General features: G+C 43.5%; 1 protein-coding gene across 1 annotated transcript in view; it reads left to right on the forward strand.

The window, feature by feature from the left end:
* Positions 1–18943, forward strand: part of LOC129861159 (vinculin) — a 71620-nt gene that overhangs the window by 13479 nt on the left and 39198 nt on the right. The window contains exon 2 of the mRNA XM_055932330.1: positions 17445–17515. Coding sequence (XP_055788305.1) covers positions 17445–17515 — 71 coding nt within the window. The remainder of the gene's footprint in view (positions 1–17444; positions 17516–18943) is intronic.

Here is an 18943-nt window from a genome sequence, read left to right on the forward strand (position 1 = left end):
ACTTACCTATGAAGATCTTCATCTTTTTGCAATCCAAACGGTCCCAGTTACACAATGAATGGTTGTTTTGTTCGATAAAGTCCTTCTTTACATCCCCAAAAAGTCAGTTAAGTTGGCTCGCTTCATTCAATAATCCACCGGTTCCCCTCGTTCAAAATGCATACAAAATTAATCCCAAACGTTACCAATATACTTCGTCCAAACAAGTCAAACAACGTTCCTAATCAATCCTCAGGTACCCTAATATGTAAATAAATGATCAAATTTAAGATGGAAATAGTCTGTTCATTCCCGGAGATAAATAACCAAGCGCGCGCCCTCACCGGAGTGCGCCACAAACATTTTCCAGCAGAGGCATAACGAAAGTCAGAAATAGCGATAAAATAAATTACTTACCTTCGAAGATCTTCATCTTTTTTGCAATCCAAAGGGTTCCAGTTACACAATGAATGGTTGTTTTGTTCGATAAAGTCTTTATATCCCAAAAATGTCTGTTTATTTGGCGCGTTTGATTCAGAAATACACCTGTTCCAACATGCTTACAAAGGAATCTAAAACGTTACCTGTAAACTTGGTCCAAACAGTTCAAACAACGTTTCTAATCCGACCTCAGGTACCTTAATATGTAAATAATCAATAAAATTTAAGATGGTACTGTGTTCAATACCGGAGAAAAAGAACAAGGAGCGCATACTCATTCACGCACGCCAAAAGACTAGAGTCCTTCTGAGGGATACTTCAAAAGAATACGAATACTTCTTAATTTTTGAAAAAACAAGCGTGAAACAATTTCTAAAGATTGTTGACATCTAGTGGAAGACATAGGAACTGCAATCTGGGTCCTAATTATTCGATTTTCCCATAGAAAAGCATTGAAAAGTCCAATGACCTCAACAACAACAAAAAATCCTGGATGGATTGTCCTTGGTGTTTCGCCTGCCAAATCAGTTCTGTTATTCTCACAGACATTATTTTAACAGTTTCAGAAACTTTTGTGTTTTCTATCCAATTCTACCATGCATATGTTAATCCTAGCTTCTGGGCCTGAGTAACAGGCAGTTTACTTTGGACACCTCAGTCATCCAAACTTCCGAATACTGCCCCCTAGCCTTAAAAAGTTAAAGTAACTAACTTTGGTCTTCCGGATAGCCTGAGTGCACTTATTTCTAATTTGCCTGAACGAGAGCCAGTCAGCCTGAGTGTGCGTTTGCCAAGTGATTTGCCAAATGGAATTCTTCAGATGGAGTAACTTTGCTAGATCACGGTCGAACCATGGTCTGAACCTGTTTTTTAATTCTCATTTTCTTTATGGACGCGTATTTGTTAACGATGCCACTGAAAATATCAAAAAAGAAGGTCCAAGCGTCTTTAACAGATTGGGATCAAGATTCTGATTCTATACCAATTTACAGAGGCCAGATCATGAAGGGCTTGCTCATTAAAAGTTTTTTTGCAAGCGTCTATGACAAGTCAGGACAGGTTGTTTCACTGAGCAGCCGTTACGAACACAGGCTGTAAAACAGTGATCACTAAAGTCATTATAGAAAACACCATACTGATACCTATCAGGATTATTTGTAAGGATAACATCAAGGAGAGTAGCCTTTTCTGAGTGTTTGGAGTAGGGATGCACGATATATCGGTAAGCATATCAGAATCGGCCGACATTAGCTAAAAATGACAACATCGGCAACGGCCCGATGTCTAGTTTAACACCAATGTCAAAGCTTACGTGCGTATCTACAGTTGAAGTCGGAAATTTACATTGGAGTCATTAAAACTTGTTTTTCAACCACTCCACAAATTTCTTGTTAACAAACTATAGTTTTGGCAAGTCGGTTGGGACATCTACTTTGTGCATGACACAGCCGTACATAGTCCATCTGTAAATAGCCCACCCAATCTACCTATCTCATCCCCATACTGTTTTTATTTACTTTTCTGCTCTTTTGCACATCAGTATCTCTACTTGCACATCATCATCTGCTCATTTATCACTCCAGTGTTAATCTGCTAAATTGTAATTCTTCGCTACTATGGCCTATTTATTGCCTACCTCCTCATGCCTTTTGCACACACTGTATATAGAATTTCTTTTTTTCTACTGTGTCATTGACTTGTTTATTGTGTTATTGGCTTGTTTATTCCATGTGTAACTCTGTGGTGTTGTCTGTGTCACACTGCTTTGCTTTATCTTGGCCAGGTCGCAGTTGTCAATGAGAACTTGTTCTCAACTAGCCTACCTGGTTAAATAAAGGTGAAATAAAAAAATACAAAATAAAGAGGGGACCAGGTCCATATTAATGCCCATGATTTTGGAATGAGATTTTCGACGAGCAGGTGTCTGTCACGTTCCTGACCTGTTTTTCCTTTTTCTTGTATTTATTTGGTTGGTCAGGGCTTGAGTTGGGGTGGGTTGTCCATGTGTTATTTTTCTATGTCGGGTTGTTTGTGTTCGGCCGGGTATGATTCTCAATCAGAGGCAGCTGTAAATCGTTGTCCCTGATTTGAGAATCATACTTAGGCAGCCGGGGTTCACGTGTGTGTTTGTGGGTGGTTGTATCTCGTGTCTGTATTCGTGCCACACGGGACTGTTTGTCGGTTAGTTTCTCTTTTTGTCATTTTGTTTCGTTAGTGTTCCGTTTATTTTGTTAATAAATAATCATGGACACAAACCACTCTGCATATTGGTCTGATCCTTCTCGCCTCTCCTCCTCGTCCGAGGAGGAGGATTACGACGACCGTTACAGAACCACCCACCAATCTAGGACCAATCGGAGTGTAAACGGGCAGCGACAGCAGCAACAGAGGACACAGGACTCGTGGACTTGGGAAGAGATCCTGGACGGCAAAGGACCCTGGGTCCAGCCAGGAGAATATCGCCGTCCCAAGGCGGAGTTGGAGGCAGCGAAGGCAGAGAGGCGCTGGTATGAGGAGGCAGCGCGGCGACACGGTTGGGAGCCCGAGTGTCAGCCCCAAAAATTTCTTGGGGGGGAGCACACGCGGAGTGTGGCAAAGCCGGGTAGGAAACCTGAGCCAACTCCCCGTGCTTACCGTGGAGTGAGAGAGCGTCGTACTGGTCAGACACCGTGTTATGCGGTAAAGCGCACGGTGTCCCCAGTACGCGTGCTTAGACCAGTGCGGGCTATTCCACCTTGCCACACTGGCCGGGCTAGGTTGGGCATCGAGCCGGGTGTCATGAAGCCGGCCCAACGCATCTGGCCTCCAGTGCGTCTCCTCGGGCCGGCGTACATGGCACCAGCCTTACAGATGGTGTCCCCGGTTCGCCAGCATAGCCCAGTGCGGGCTATTCCACCTCGCCGCACTGGCAGGGCTACGGGGACCATTCAACCTGGTAGGGTTGGGGAGCCTCGGTGCTCAAGAGCGCGTGTCCTCCTTCACGGTCCAGTATACCCGGTGCCACCTCCACGTACCAGTCCTCCGGTGGCAGCCCCCCGCACCAGGCTGTCTCTCCGGGTTCTCTCTCCAGCTGCTCCCACCTGTCCAGCGCTGTCAGAGCCTTCCTCCTTTCCAGCGCAGCCAGTGTCTGAGCTGGCTTAACCCTGGAGAAAAACGCGCAAGACAATCTCCAGAAAACCGTGGCTGAACAAAAATACATAATTACAGGCTTAGTAAAGATTAAACGGGACGGAGGACTTCAGTCGTCGATCAAATCTTCATTTCGTAGGTTTCCCCGAATGCTGTGGAACAACTGGAATGGAAGAATTACTGGAAACGGTAGAACTTCACAAGGGCTCCCACAATCGAACGAGCACATCGAACAGGCAGCCCGTGAGGGGACACGAGCAGCAAACCAAGGGGCATCATCGCAAAGTTCCTTAGCTACAGGGACAAAGATAAAGTTCTATGACTGGCCATCAAAGCCCCCCAAAAAAGTCGGACCTTTGATGTATGAGGGCCATCGGATCTAGCTACATCAACACCGATATGAGCAGAAACCTCCACATGAAACAGAGAGAACCCCGCACAACTATGGGTCAAATGGAAGGAAAGAGACATCACACTGAAATCAGCAAAAGAAGCTACCCGATTCCTGGATAACCTGGACAAGGAGAACAGTGGAAATGGCATTGAATGAACTGTGTAGACTACAGGACAGCCTTCCAACCGACGATGTACAACAGATGGGGCACGGGCCTATTGAACTGTTTAGGCTACTGAATTTAGGTGAACGATGGACTATTACAGTAAACCCCACCACATCAAAATAAACAAAAGAGGAAGGTATGTGCTGTTAATGGCTTCTCCTGGGGCGGCAGGTCGCCCTGCAATTAAGAGCATTGAGCCATTAACCGACAGTTTCCCCGAGCCGACTAGGTGAAAAATCTGTCTGTGCCCTTGAGCAAGGCACCTAACCCTAATCACTCCTGTAAGTTTCTTTGGATAAGAGCATCTGCCAAATGACTAAAATGTTCAAATCACACGCCTATTGAAAAGACAATTACAGCACCACTCAGGTGATCTGTCCAAATGAATAACACTTTAATGACTATTGGACATGCAGCCTAAAACAACTCATTAATTGGCAGGCTATAGCCATGATCTGTTTGTTTAAGAAACGAACTGAGAAGGGAAGCTTGCTATGATCTGGACAATTATTTTTGAATGCTCCTCAGCCAACAGGCTATAAAGGCCTGAGTAAACGGGGAGAATTTAAATGTCCCACGTAAAAAAAAGACTGGGAGAGATCAAATGTTTTACAGCCTAAGACGCTGAAATTGTAAACACACTGTACTTTTATTTCCGTTGCTGGCTCTCTCTCACTTTATTCTTATTATATTTACTTTTGCCCAATTAAGGCATGATAAAGGAGAAATGGATATATGAATAAAAAAATGTGTGTTACCACCTTGGCCAACATGATAGAGGGGGCACATGACCAGGGCCGTCAGCCAGCCATGACCAGCCAGAGCCGCCAGCCAGCCATGACCAGCCAGGGCCGTCAGCCAGCCATGACCAGCCAGGGCCGTCAGCCACGGTTTTCTGGAGATTGTCTGGCGCGTTTTTCTCCAGGGTTAAGCCATTTTCGGCCTCCTCCAAGTGTTTGCCTAGTTCAGTCATATCAGCGATTCCCACCTTGATTTCTTTATTTTCTTTACATCATCGAATATTTTCTTAATCTGCTTAGACAGTTTCTCATTGCCAGTGCAAATTTCTGTTAGTAGTGTCTCTAAACTCACTTCAGTCGAATCGCCAGCTACAGTACTTGGTCCATGGTCGCATTGTTTGTCTCTATTTCTCGATTTAGTATTTGCCATAATGTGCAGTTGCCAACATAACGTTTCAGTTATTTCTTAACTTTAGAGTCGAGTGCTTTCCCATTTAAGAGGCATATTTTAGTAAAGAAAGGAAAAGCCAAACGGATCACCTTCACCTGACTACCTCATGCCTCGGACCTAATGAGGAGCTGTTAGTACTGAAGCCTCTGCAGATTGTTACAGAAAATGAATCTCTTCGCTTCATGTGTCACACATGCTTCCTGTGATTAGGAACATGTTTGGATACTACATCCTTTTGCTATTACACAGTTATTGGCAAATACTTTCCTTCTATAACATGTTCAGAGCGAGCGATTTGTTAGATGTCGATGAGGACACTTACTTAGGCCTAATAGAATGTTACCATATAAAGAACCAGCCTAGCATTTGGTGCTAGTGCCCCCTCTGAAAACCAGGCTGTATCTTTCTCTCTGTGTCACTGCCTCAGTCCTCTAGGCTTTGAGAGTGGCATTTATTCTCTCTGTCTTCTCTGTGAGTGCATGTCAACAAGGCCTTGTCTGTTCCCTCGGCCCGGCCACTTTATCTAGCTCATTCACAATGCAAGGGTTTAGTCCTCACATCACTGCACTGGTCTGTTCTGTTCTGTTCTGTTGGCAGCTGGAAATAGGGCCTTGGCTGGCTAGTAGGCCTGCTTGACATCAGGTTGTTTGGTGTGACATCATACTGCCACAATGACCGTCTGGGTCAGTCGAATGACTTAGTCTGAATATCATTTATTTTGCAGTGTACGAGCAGAACCCCTCTCTTGAAATGAAGAATTGACAACCATTACTTAACCACCACTGCTCTTTTTGCACTTTAGCAAAGTTCTATTCAAAGAGTAGCCTGCCTCGGACCTGAAGGCCTGTGTGTGTTGTGGTTCAGGAAACAGGTATGTAGCCTATTCCCTCCTTGGCTTGGTATTGAAGTCATTGTACCCAGAGGAGGATGGGGCTAGCTGTCCTCCGGCTACACTATGGTGCTACCTTAGAGTGCTGTTGAGGCTACTGTAAGACCTTTGCAAAATAGTATGTTTTAATCAATTTAATCAAGTGCAGTCAGGGTTTAGTTGACTCCTGCTGAATCAAGTGCAGTCAGTGTTTGTTTGAATCATGCTGAATAAGGTGTAGTTCAGGTTAGTCCCTCCCGTTTCGGCCTGTTTGCTTCCGTTTTGGATTCTAGTGAATACACCGCAGAACTTAGTTTGGAAAATGACTTGACAACAACCGTTATAAAGTTGGTGTCAGCAACAGACAGCGTTTTTATGGAGAGTAGTTTGGATCAGGGCCGGGGCCTGTTGTTGGTCTTCAGGCAACATAAAGAGAACGGGGGGAAGAAGTGACTTGCTTGGAGCTTTGGATGTTATTATTATTGCTACGAAGCCATTCTAGTGCAAAGTCTGTTTTGATAGTTTACTCAGTGTTTTTCCTCCTCTTGCGGCTGCTTCCCACACCAGTGAATGCTGGTGACATGAATAATTGAGGAGGATGGGAGACCCACAGTATAGGCGCGGAATGCACGGAGACGACAAAGTGTGTTTCAAAAATCGTCAAAGACTATTTTAACCTAAAACATTTAATAAAGACATTTATAGTACAATATTTTTGGGGAATGGGAATGAGAGGGCTACTTACAGTGTTGTAAAGGGATCACAGCAGTGATGGTATGAGGCATGAGTTGAGGTGTTCAGAGGCTTAACCAGTGCAGGACAGGATTTGACCGAGAAGACAAAAAACAAGAACACAACACCCTACACAGTTAGACAAAAGAGCTAAGAATGAGTTAGTCCAAGTAAGGAGTAAAATCATTGATGTGTAATAATGTGATTGTGTATGTGATTGACTCTACATTAGTGGCCAAAAGTTTAGAAATATTAATTTCCACAGAGTTTGCTGCTTCAGTGTCTTTAGATATTTTTGTCAGATGTTACTACGGAATACTGACGTATAATTACAATTACAAGGCTTTTAATGACAATTACATGAAGTTGATGCAATGAGTCAATATTTGCAGTGTTGACCCTTCTTTTTCAAGACCTCTGCAATCCGCCCTGGCATGCTGTCAATTAACTGCGCCACATCCTGGCTGATGGCAGTCCATTCTTGCATAATCAATGCTTGGAGTTTGTTAGAATTTGTGGGTTTTTGTTTGTCCACCCGCCTCTTGAGGATTGACCACACGTTCTCAATAGGATTAAGGTCTGGGGAGTTTCCTGGCCATGGACCCAAAATATCAATGTTTTGTTCCCCGAGCCAGTTAGTTATCACTTTTTCCTTATGGCAAGGTGCTCCATCATGCTGGAAAAGGCATTGTTCATCACCAAACTGTTCCTGGATGGTTGGGAGAAGTTGCTCTCGGAGGATGTGTTGGTACCGTTCTTTATTCATGGCTGTGTTCTTAGGCAAAATTGTGAGAGCCCACTCCCTTGGCTGAGAAGCAACCCCACACATGAATGGTCTCAGGATGCTTTACTGTTGGCATGACACAGGACTGATGGTTGCGCTCACCTTGTCTTCTCCGGACAAGCTTTGTTCCAGATGCACCAAACAATCGGAAAGGGGATTCATCAGAGAAAATGACTTTACCCCAGTCCTCAGCAGTCCAATCCCTGTACCTTTTGCAGAATATCAGTCTGTTCCTGATGTTTTTCCTGGAGAGAAGTGGCTTCTTTACTGCCCTTCTTGACACCAGGCAATCCTCCAAAAGTCTTCCCCTTCACTGTGCGTGCAGACCTGCCTGCCATTCCTGAGCAAGCTCTGTACTGGTGGTGCCCCGATCCCGCAGCTGAATCAACTTTAGGAGACGGTCCTGGCGCTTGCTGGACTTTCTTGGGCGCCCTGAAGCCTTCTTCACAACAATTGAACCGCTCTCCTTGAAGTTCTTGATGATCCGATAACTGGTTGATTTAGGTACAATCTTACTGGCAGCAATATCCTTGGCTGTGGAACCCTTTTTGTGCAAAGCAATGATGACGGCATGTGTTTCCTTGCAGGTAACCATGGTTGACAGAGGAAGAACAATGATTCCAAGCACCACCCTCCTTTTGAAGCTTCCAGTCTGTTATTCGAACTCAATCAGCATGACAGAGTGATCTCCAGCCTTGTCCTCGTCAACACTCACACCTGTGTTAACGAGAGAATAACTGACATGATGTCAGCTGGTCCTTTTGTGGCAGGGCTGAAATGCTGTGGAAATGTTTTTGGGGGTTTCAGGTCATTTGCATGGAAAAGAGGGATTTGCAATTAATTGCAATTCATCTGATCACTCTTCATAACATTCTGGAATATTTGCAAATTGCCATCATACAAACTGAGGCAGCAGACTTTGTGAAAATTAATATTTGTGTCATTCTCAAAATTTTGGCCACGACTGTACATACAGTAATGAGAGAAAATTAATAGGGGTACTGACAGTGCTTGGAGGGGAAACATTAGACGTGGCTTCAGTTAATTTCAGGAGAAAGTTGACAATGGTAGTGGAGTAGTCATCACCTCTTAATCAGGGAACAGGGAGGACTTAGCTGTAAATACAAATTGCAGCTACATTCCATTACAGCTAGAGATGCACGATTTACCGGTACGCATATCGGAATCGGACGATATTAGCTGAAAATACCATCATCGGCATTGGCCCGATGTCTAGTTTAACGCCGATGTGCAAAACCGATGTCAAAGCTGTCAAATATAACATAGGTAGATGACGTAACGACGCCACTTAAAATTTTGCGCTACACGTGCAACACAGCATTCCTAACCTAGCCCACAATGTCTGCTGTGTGAATCGAGCAGTCAACAAGTCGAGCAGTCATTTGAAAGAGTAAGAACATTTCAGCGAGACAACTCAAAGGCGAAATCCATTAAAACCTCTTTGGGCTAGGGGGCAGTATTTTGACGTCTGGATGAAAAGCGTGCCCAAAGTAAACTGCGTGTTACTCAGGCACAGAAGCTAGGATATGCATATAATTGGTAGATTTGGATGGAAAACACTCTAAAGTTTGTACAACTGTTAAAATAATGTCTGTGAGTATAACAGAACTGATATGGCAGGCGAAAACCCAAGGACAAACCACCCCAAAAAATTAATAATTCAGCCTACTACTGTTTCCATTGGCTGTCATGTTTAATATGAGGCAAAAACCTCCCAGATTGCAGTTCCTAGGGCTTCCACTTGATGTCAACAGTCTTTAGAAATAGTTTCAGGCTTGTTTTTGGAAAAATGAGCTAGAATTTGTAATTTGTAGTGGCTCCCATTTTGGCTGTAGTGTTTTCATGCGTGTGGATGACAGCGCGTTCTTTGTTGTTTATCTCTGGTAAAGACAATAACGATTCTCCGTCTTAAATGTTATCGTTGTTTACGTATAAGGGTACTTGAGGTTTGATTATAAATGTTGTTTGACTTGTTTGGAGGAATTTATTAGTAACATTTGGGATTCATTTTGTATGCATTTTGAAGGAGGGAAACCGTTGGATTATTGGATTATATTATATGGATTATATGGATTATTATTATGGATTATATTATTCTTATTCAACAAACAGATTACCGACCATTTCGAATCCCACCATACCTTCTCCGCTATGCAATCTGGTTTCAGAGCTGGTCATGGGTGCACCTCAGCCACGCTCAAGGTCATAAACGATATCTTAACCGCCATCGATAGGAAACAGTACTGTGCAGCCATATTCATTGACCTGGCCAAGGCTTTTGACTCTGTCAATCACCACATCCTCATCGGCAGACTCGACAGCCTTGGTTTCTCTAATGATTGCCTCGCCTGGTTCACCAACTACTTCTCTGATCGAGTTCAGTGTGTCAAATCGGAGGGTCTGTTGTCCGGACCTCTGGCAGTCTCTATGGGGGTGCCACAGGGTTCAATTCTTGGACCGACTCTCTTCTCTGTATACATCAATGATGTCGCTCTTGCTGCTGGTGAGTCTCTGATCCACCTCTACGCAGACGACACTATTCTGTATACTTCTGGCCCTTCTTTTGACACTGTGTTAACAACCCTCCAGGCGAGCTTCAATGCCATACAACTCTCCTTCCGTGGCCTCCAATTGCTCTTAAATACAAGTAAAACTAAATGCATGCTCTTCAACCGATCGCTGCCTGCACCTGCCCGCCTGTCCAACATCACTACTCTTGACGGCTCTGACTTAGAATATGTGGACAACTACAAATACCTAGGTGTCTGGTTAGACTGTAAACTCTCCTTCCAGACTCACATCAAACATCTCCAATCCAAAGTTAAATCTCGAATTGGCTTCCTATTCCGCAACAAAGCATCCTTCACTCATGCTGCCAAACATACCCTTGTAAAACTGACCATCCTACCAATCCTCGACTTTGGTGATGTAATTTACAAAATAGCCTCCAAAACCCTACTCAATAAATTGGATGCAGTCTATCACAGTGCCATCCGTTTTGTCACCAAAGCCCCATATACTACCCACCACTGCGACCTGTACACTCTCGTTGGCTGGCCCTCGCTTCATACTCGTCGCCAAACCCACTGGCTCCAGGTCATCTACAAAACCCTGCTAGGTAAAGTCCCCCTTATCTCAGCTCGCTGATCACCATAGCAGCACCTACCTGTAGCACGCGCTCCAGCAGGTATATCTCTCTGGTCACCCCCAAAACCAATTCTTCCTTTGGCCGCCTCTCCTTCCAGTTCTCTGCTGCCAATGACTGGAACGAACTACAAAAATCTCTGAAACTGGAAACACTTATCTCCCTCACTAGCTTTAAGCACCAGCTGTCAGAGCAGCTCATAGATTACTGCACCTGTACATAGCCCATCTATAATTTAGCCCAAACAACTACCTCTTTACCTACTGTATTTATTTATTTTGTTCCTTTGCACCCCATTATTTCTATCTCTACTTTGCACCTTCTTCCACTGCAAACCAACCATTCCAGTGTTTTTTTTTACTTGCTATATTGTATTTACTTCGCCACCATGGCCTTTTTTTATATTTTTATTTATATATATATTTTATTTGCCTTCACCTCCCTTATCTCACCTCACTTGCTCACATTGTATATAGACTTATTTTTCACTGTATTATTGACTGTATGTTTGTTTTACTCCATGTGTAACTATGTGTTGTTGTATGTGTCGAACTGCTTTGCTTTATCTTGGCCAGGTCGCAATTGTAAATGAGAACGTGTTCTCAATTTGCCTACCTGGTTAAATAAAGGTGAAATAAATAAATTGAATGAAGCGCGCCAGCTAAACTGGGTTTTTGGGGATATAAAGTCAGACTTTATCGAACAAACGGACCATTTGTGATGTAGCTGGGACCTTTTGGAGTGCCAACAGATGAAGATCTTCAAAGGTAAGGCATTTATTTTATCGCTATTTCTGACTTTCGTGGCGCACCTGCCTGGTTGAAAAATGTGTTTAATGCTTTTGTGTGTGGTGCGCTGTCCTCAGATAATCGCATGGTGTGCTTTTTGAAATCTGACACGGGGCTGGATTAACAAGAAGTTAAGCTTTATATTGACGTATGACACTTGTATTTTCATGAATGTTAAATATGACTACTTCAGTAATTAGAATTTCGTGCTCTGCAATTTCACCGGATGTTGTCGAGGTGGGTCGCTAGCGGAACGCCTGCGCCAGAAAGGTTAACGCCAAGATAATGGAATTCATTGCGCTTGCCAATCAACCGTTCTCTGTCATGGATGATGTTGGCTTTCACCGACTGGTTGAGCACCGGTACACACTACCAAGTAGGTGCTTTTTTTCAGATGTTGCCCTACCGGAGTTACACAGTATTGTTAATGCACATCTATGAGCTACTTGCTATGGGCATCACTGCTATTAGCTTCACGACTGACATTTGGACCATCAATGTCAGCCCCATGAGCCTGCCGAGTCTGACAGCACAGTGGGTCGACGAGGATTTTGTACTGAGGAAAGCCGTATTGCTCAAGAATGTGCTGGTTCTCATACCGCTGCTGCCGTTTCAATGGCATTTGAGAACATGTTTGAAACTTGGAAACATGAACACTCCTAGCTCCATTCAAACATCTGACTCGAGAAATAAGCTCAACTGCGTCTGCAGCATACGTGATACCCTGTCATGGCATTGAAACGCCTGCTCAACAAAAATGCAAACATACCGTAGGAGTAAATTGGAAAAGTACTCTACTAGAGGCTGGGAGAACAAGCGATTTGGTGGCATTCTCTCTGAGCCTCTACTGTGTCGCCACCATGCTCAATGCTAGGTACAAGGACCGCTACTTCGATGCAGATAAGATACAGGTTTTACGTGAAATGTTAGACACAGCTGGACAAGATGGAAACAGACACAGTCACAGTGCGCACCGTGGAAGAGAGGCCATGGACAGACAGAGCTAAAATTTCACTGCTTGACATGTATGATGAAATTCTGGTTGAGACTGAACAAATGAACACCGAAACAGCACAGCAAGTAAGTGAAAGAAATAGGTTTTGATTGTTTCACTGGTAATGGGGACATATTTTGGTGTGTGTGTGTTTCAACTATTTAACTGTACTAGAATGCTTAAAAGGCCGCAAAAATGTTAAATATCGGTATGTCATATCGGCGCATCCCTAATTACAGCTGCGTCATCATAGTGTTGGACAACAAGTTGCTCTATGAAGTTGAACTCAGACATCTCAAAATTCATGAAGTCAACCACAGACCTCGCATCTCGCCCACTTGACACATCAAAGTAGCCCAAGAAACGTTCCTGAATAAAGCCCTGATCATCCACATACCTGATGATAACAGACAATTGCAAGCAAACTGGTCACACCATAGGTCCCGGAGCGGGGGGGCAATTTTTACCCCCTAGGGTCCGGAATTTTTCCTTATATGTTATCCTAATTAGGAAAACTCTGGACCTTTTTATAAGGTATGACAGTGATTAATCAGTTGTTAAAAGGTTTTATATGGTCTATGATGGGACCAGTTTTTCCCTAATCAGGTCACATGGTTTAAAAAAAATCCTGGGAAAAAAACTTCTGGCCCTGGGTTGGATGAAAACCCTGTTAAACTGCAGATACATTATTTGTTCATATAAATGATATTTAGACTAGATTAGGAGGGGTATTTCCTCTACCCAGACACATAGACAACAACTGATAGAGAACAGCTGTAGCAACTGTAGGCCTTATAAAAAATGTACTCACATCTGTCATCACTATTATGTTGATGAATTGTTTCCAGTTAATCATTTTGGACCCAGCCAGCCCAATTTTGAATATATACAAAATTTGATCACATTCACATTTTCTCCTGACACACAAATTTACTATAAATACATAACGTTACCAATTAGTTTATCCTGACCAGATGGACAGTGTCACGACTTCCGCCGAAGTTGGCTCCCCTGCCTGTTCGGGCGGTGCTCGGAGGTCGTTGTCACCGTCCTACTAGCCGCCACCGATCCCTTTTTCGTTTGTCTGTTTGTTTTGTCTTATTAGTTTCACCTGTGTTTCTGTTGTTTTCGGTAAATGAGCTTCCCTATATTTAGTAGGTAGACCTGCCCTTGTTTTGTGCGGGATTGTCTTTATGTTACGTGTGTGTGTTTTTAGGTAGAGGTGTATTATTTTACTATTTACTTGGCACCCTGTGTTTTGGGTGATCAAGTTGTTCTCTGCACCCTGTATGTTTGGGCTTATCATTTTTTGTGTGCAAGAGTAAAAGGAGCACTTTTCCCAAGTGGAACTCTCTGCATCTGATTCCTTCACCCACCTAGTCCCGCGTGACAGACAGGGTGCATAGGCTGTATGCAGCTGCTCTTATTAGTAGCCTACAGTTGATCAGACTGAAAAATAGTCTTGTTTTCATCCCATACAGCATGTCAGATTTCTAATGTTTAGGTGTAGTCTAGGCTCCTGCAACATTTATGTCATGGGTTTTTGCTTGTCTGTCCGGACTAATTATGTGTTATCATCTTTGCTAAATTAACACCGGAGGAAAGTGGAAAGTATACTTGAACGCCCAAGAGAAAATGTGCTGTGTTAACCTCTATCTTTAATCAAACTTTTAATGGATGATGCGATGGAAGCTATAAAATCATTCTGAATTATTTTCATCATCCCAGAAAAGACAGTAGAAATGTTCATTTGTTCAGCAAGTAAAGCATTGTAACGTGCAATTACCTCTGCAAGCTCCTTGTAGTTACCCTTGTTAGCGGAACTTTCCCTCTCGTCGTGTCCTCTAAAAGCAAATTATTGCATGGCCAAAAACGCAGTGGTGTTGATAAGCAGCTTGATAACATCCCTGTTTCTTCTTACTTTCTCATTGTGTTGCGTAGTTTGAATACGCAGACCTTCGTCATAATCGATGTAGCTTTTTCCCAGAATCTTGAATCTGATGTGGGCATTTGTATGCTCCCTGCTTTTGTTTTGCCATTTAGCTAAACTATCGATGTTCTTCAGATCACTGTACCCACCTTTCGACCAAGGCTCAGACTTTCCAAAAATCAGGCAATGCCAGCAATACAGGCGGCTTGATGAATGGCTCCCTGTTAACCAGCTAATATTTTGATACCAGGTGGTATTGAACGCCCTCACCTTTTCATCCTTCTTCGTGAAACTGATCTCAGGCAGAGGTCGACCCTGAAGGTTGTGCAATGTAACAGGAATATTTAGACTGATTGATGCCACCCGTTAGATAAAATACGGAACGGTTCCGTATTTCACTGAAAGAATAAATGTTTTGTTTTTGAGATGATAGTTTCCGGATTCGACCATATTAATGACTTAAGGCTCGTATTTCTGTGTGTTATTATGTTATAATTAAGTCTATGATTTGATAGAGCAGTCTGACTGAGCGATGGTGGACACCAGCAGGCTCGTAAGCATTCATTCAAACAGCACTTTCGTGCGTTTTGCCAGGAGCTCTGCTGTTTATGAATTCAAGCCTATCAACTCCCGAGATTAGGCTGGTGTAACCGTTGTGAAATGGCTAGCTAGTTAGCGGGGTGCGCACTAATAGCGTTTCAAACGTCACTCGCTCTGAGACTTGGGAGTAGTTGTCCCCCCCCTTTTTTAAAGGGGTGGATCAGCTTAATATTGCGGAAAGAATGTTGCTTCCAATGTAATTGTCTGCATCATTTCCAATCCCCAATATTTTTGGGGTAAATATATCCACGCATGCATACATATACACATATATACATACACATACCTATATAGACATACATAATTTTTTAAAGAATATACCTTTATTATTATTCCCTGCAAACCCTACCACCGATCCCCCAATTGGAGTAAACTAATAAACACTTCTGCTTTTACCGTCAATCTATACATCTTATACACATTTTACAGACACAGTCTACTTTACAATAGTTCTCTCTTGTTTGTTCTTAGTCCTTCCTCTATTTCTGATGTCCATCCAGTTTGATTTCTATTTGTAACTGTGCTATTTCACAAAAGTTCCAAACCTATATACATTAAGCCAAAAACAACTATCCAGTGTTCCAGGGTAGTTAGAGGGCCGTTCAACTAAAGGTTAGGGGAACAGGGGAGAGTCCTTTTTAGATGTAGGACACACAAACCAACTGAGTGGATTTGAACTAAAGGGCATGAGAGAGTCCTGTACAGTAACTTACTTCCAATGGACCGATGAAACCAATGTGCTTTGGTCCAACTCGGACCACTCTATAGTATGTCAGCTTTCTGGAATGGCTGTGCTGCTCACGGTCTCGAGCTGAGCTGGTTACTGTTGAAGCATCCTTGAGCTTTCACCTCACATTCCTAATAACTACTAGGGTCAGGAGTGTTTTGTTTGTAACTTTATGACATGACCTGGAAGAGTCCTGCGGCCCATTCTCTCTCAGCCTCTCTTCACTTTTAGCCTGGCATCAACCTTTGTGTTTAATTGACAAACGGTGGTGGTGGACACTCTACTTCCACAGTCCCACTGGACCAATGAGAAGACAGTAATGGGGTTGAGGGATGTGCTTCTGGCTCTGCCCCATGCAGACTCAATGATGTCAGATTTCTGGAATGAATGGCTGTGCCACTGACTGTGATGAACTGGTGGAGCAGTTAAGAGTCTAGAGTCTCACCACCTCACAACTAATGTCCCATTCCTAATAACCAGGTTCAGGATTTTTTGGGAGGACTTTGTGACCTGACCTGAAACAACCCTACTAGTTGTAGCCCCATAGGCTATTGATGTGGTCAGGAAATACTCATTAACATACTACAAATTGTAGAACTTATCATTTTGTTAAGTTTATTATGCAACTTCATTATAATTTCCCTTTGTATCAAAGTTCCCCAAATTCCTATGTCGATATAAATCCTTGCTTTTAGATACACCAGTGTAGCTGATGAAGTTGTAGTCGTAGTATCAAGTTGAAGTCGTGGTGCTTGTTAACCGGAGTTGTAGTGGGCATGTTAACATTTTGTTGAATATGATCCTGTGTATAAAGAGGTGTGTGTGTGTGTGTGTGTGTGTGTGTGTGTGTGTGTGTGTGTGTGTGTGTGTGTGTGTGTGTGTGTGTGTGTGTGTGTGTGTGTGTGTGTGTGTGTGTGTGTGTGTGTGTGTGTGTGTGTGTGTGTGTGTGTGTGTGTGTGTGATGGGATCAGTCAGCCAACAAGCCCCATCTGAATCAGACATTAACAGCCTCGCTTGCAGAGCGAGCTCGAAGCTCAGGGCTCAATTGTCTGTCGGGTCGGGGAGAGACTACTAGACAATAACTGACACCGAGGGATTCCCTCCCTGTCCGTGGGTTTGAACATCTGCAATAAGAAACTACTCCTCTCTGTAATTGACAAATAGACTTTTCCTCTATCTTCTATGAATGGTTTTGATCATTCCTTGTGTGTGAGTGTGAGGTCATACTGGGAGAAATGAGTCATAGTAGCCGTGTGTGAGAGTGAAGAGGCATTCAGCTGTTTTACACATTACTTTGTGTGTGTGTGTTGCCCTGGCTCTCCTCGTGTGACCTGCTGGTTGAGACAATTGTTTATATCATTGTTGACTAACAAGATGTGACAATACATGATTAAAGACAACAAGAAAGATCAAAGGTTCTGGGTTCATCGGACCCAGATGCTCAATGAAGACTCTCCATTAACTAATATAAAAGTGATTACTTAGTCTATAGGAGTGTCCAGGAAACTGTCCCTACAGCATGTGGTAATGTGCTCTCCCTGTGTTTCTGTTCTAGGTGGGGAAAGACACTGTCCAGACTACGGAGGACCAGATAATGAAGAGAGATATGCCTCCAGCTTTCATCAAGTAAGTACACAAAGAACAACTCTCCTCGATTCTCAGCCCTCAAACTTTTTCACCTAATTTATTATTTACCATTCTATCCAATTTAATCATTAGTTAACGATGATGAGTTTGAACTTCTGTACTCTCTCTTTGTCCTGTTCTCTCCCTCTCTGCTATCTGCTGCAGACAGTAATGGCTGCTTGCACCCAGGCCAGCACGCAAAGGTCAGAGATGGCATGTTAAGTGCCTCAGAGTCACAGCCCTGCCCTCCCTGGTCTATTATAAATACTGCCCTAGATTGTGTCCCAAATGGCACCCTACTCCCTCTATAGTGCACTTTTGACCAGGGCCCTTAGGGTTAGGGGGCTGGTAGTGGCGCCTCAGTCAGTCAGTCCTGTGCTTCCATGGTGTATTATAAACACTGTGCTGGGGTGCTGCCTGCTACTGCTAGTAAGTTGCTGGCTGCCTCATAGGCTACTATTTGCCCATGGAGGAACTCTATGGAGGGGTTCTTCACTAACGGAGAAAGCAGGAAGGAACACTGTTAGGTTTCTATATGGTCTTCCTTCCTGGACAGCTGCTCTTGCACAACCTCGACCAAAGCTAAGCCCCTAGTGAAGACTTGCTTTTAAAATGTATTTTCAGACAATTTGTTTTCTTTGGACGTATTGATTCAATCTACACTCAGTGGTCAGTTTATTAGGTCCACCCCCCTGTTCACGAAAATGGTTCACTCCTATAGACGTGTCCGTGGCTTGCTATATAAAGCAGGCAGACGGGCATCAATGCGTTCGATTGAATGGTAGAATGGGCAAAACGAGTGACCTAAGCGACTTTGAGGGTGGTATGACCGTCGGTGCCAGGCGCACCAGTTCCAGTATCTCACAAATGGCCTGCCTCCTGGGCTTTACATGCACGACAGTGTCTAGAGTTTACTGAGAATAGTGCAACAAACAAAATACATCCAGTCAGTGGCAGTCCTATGTGTGAAAACAGCTCGTTAATGAGAGGTTGAAGGAGAATGGTAACAGGCGGGCCACAAACGGACAAATATCGACACAGTACAACAGTGGTGTTGTAACGATCGTATAAGGGAGGAGACCAAAACGCAGCATGGTAAGTGTTCATTTTAATTGAATAAATAAACTGAACACTGAAACAACAAAAACCAACAAAGAGAGTGAACGAAACGAAACAGTCCTGTCTGGTGCAGACACAAAACAGAAAACAACTACCCACAACACACAGGTGGAAAAAGGCTACCTAAGTATGATTCTCAATCAGAGACAACGATAGACAGCTGCCTCTGATTGAGAACCACACACGGTCAAACACAAAGAAATAGAAAGCATAGAAAAATGAACATAGAATGCAAGACATAGAATGCCCACCCCAACTCACGCCCTGACCAAACCAAAATAGAGACATAAAAAGGATCTCTAAGGTCAG

Source organism: Salvelinus fontinalis, chromosome 1 (genome assembly GCF_029448725.1).
Source record: "Salvelinus fontinalis isolate EN_2023a chromosome 1, ASM2944872v1, whole genome shotgun sequence".
Classification (NCBI taxonomy): domain Eukaryota; kingdom Metazoa; phylum Chordata; class Actinopteri; order Salmoniformes; family Salmonidae; genus Salvelinus; species Salvelinus fontinalis.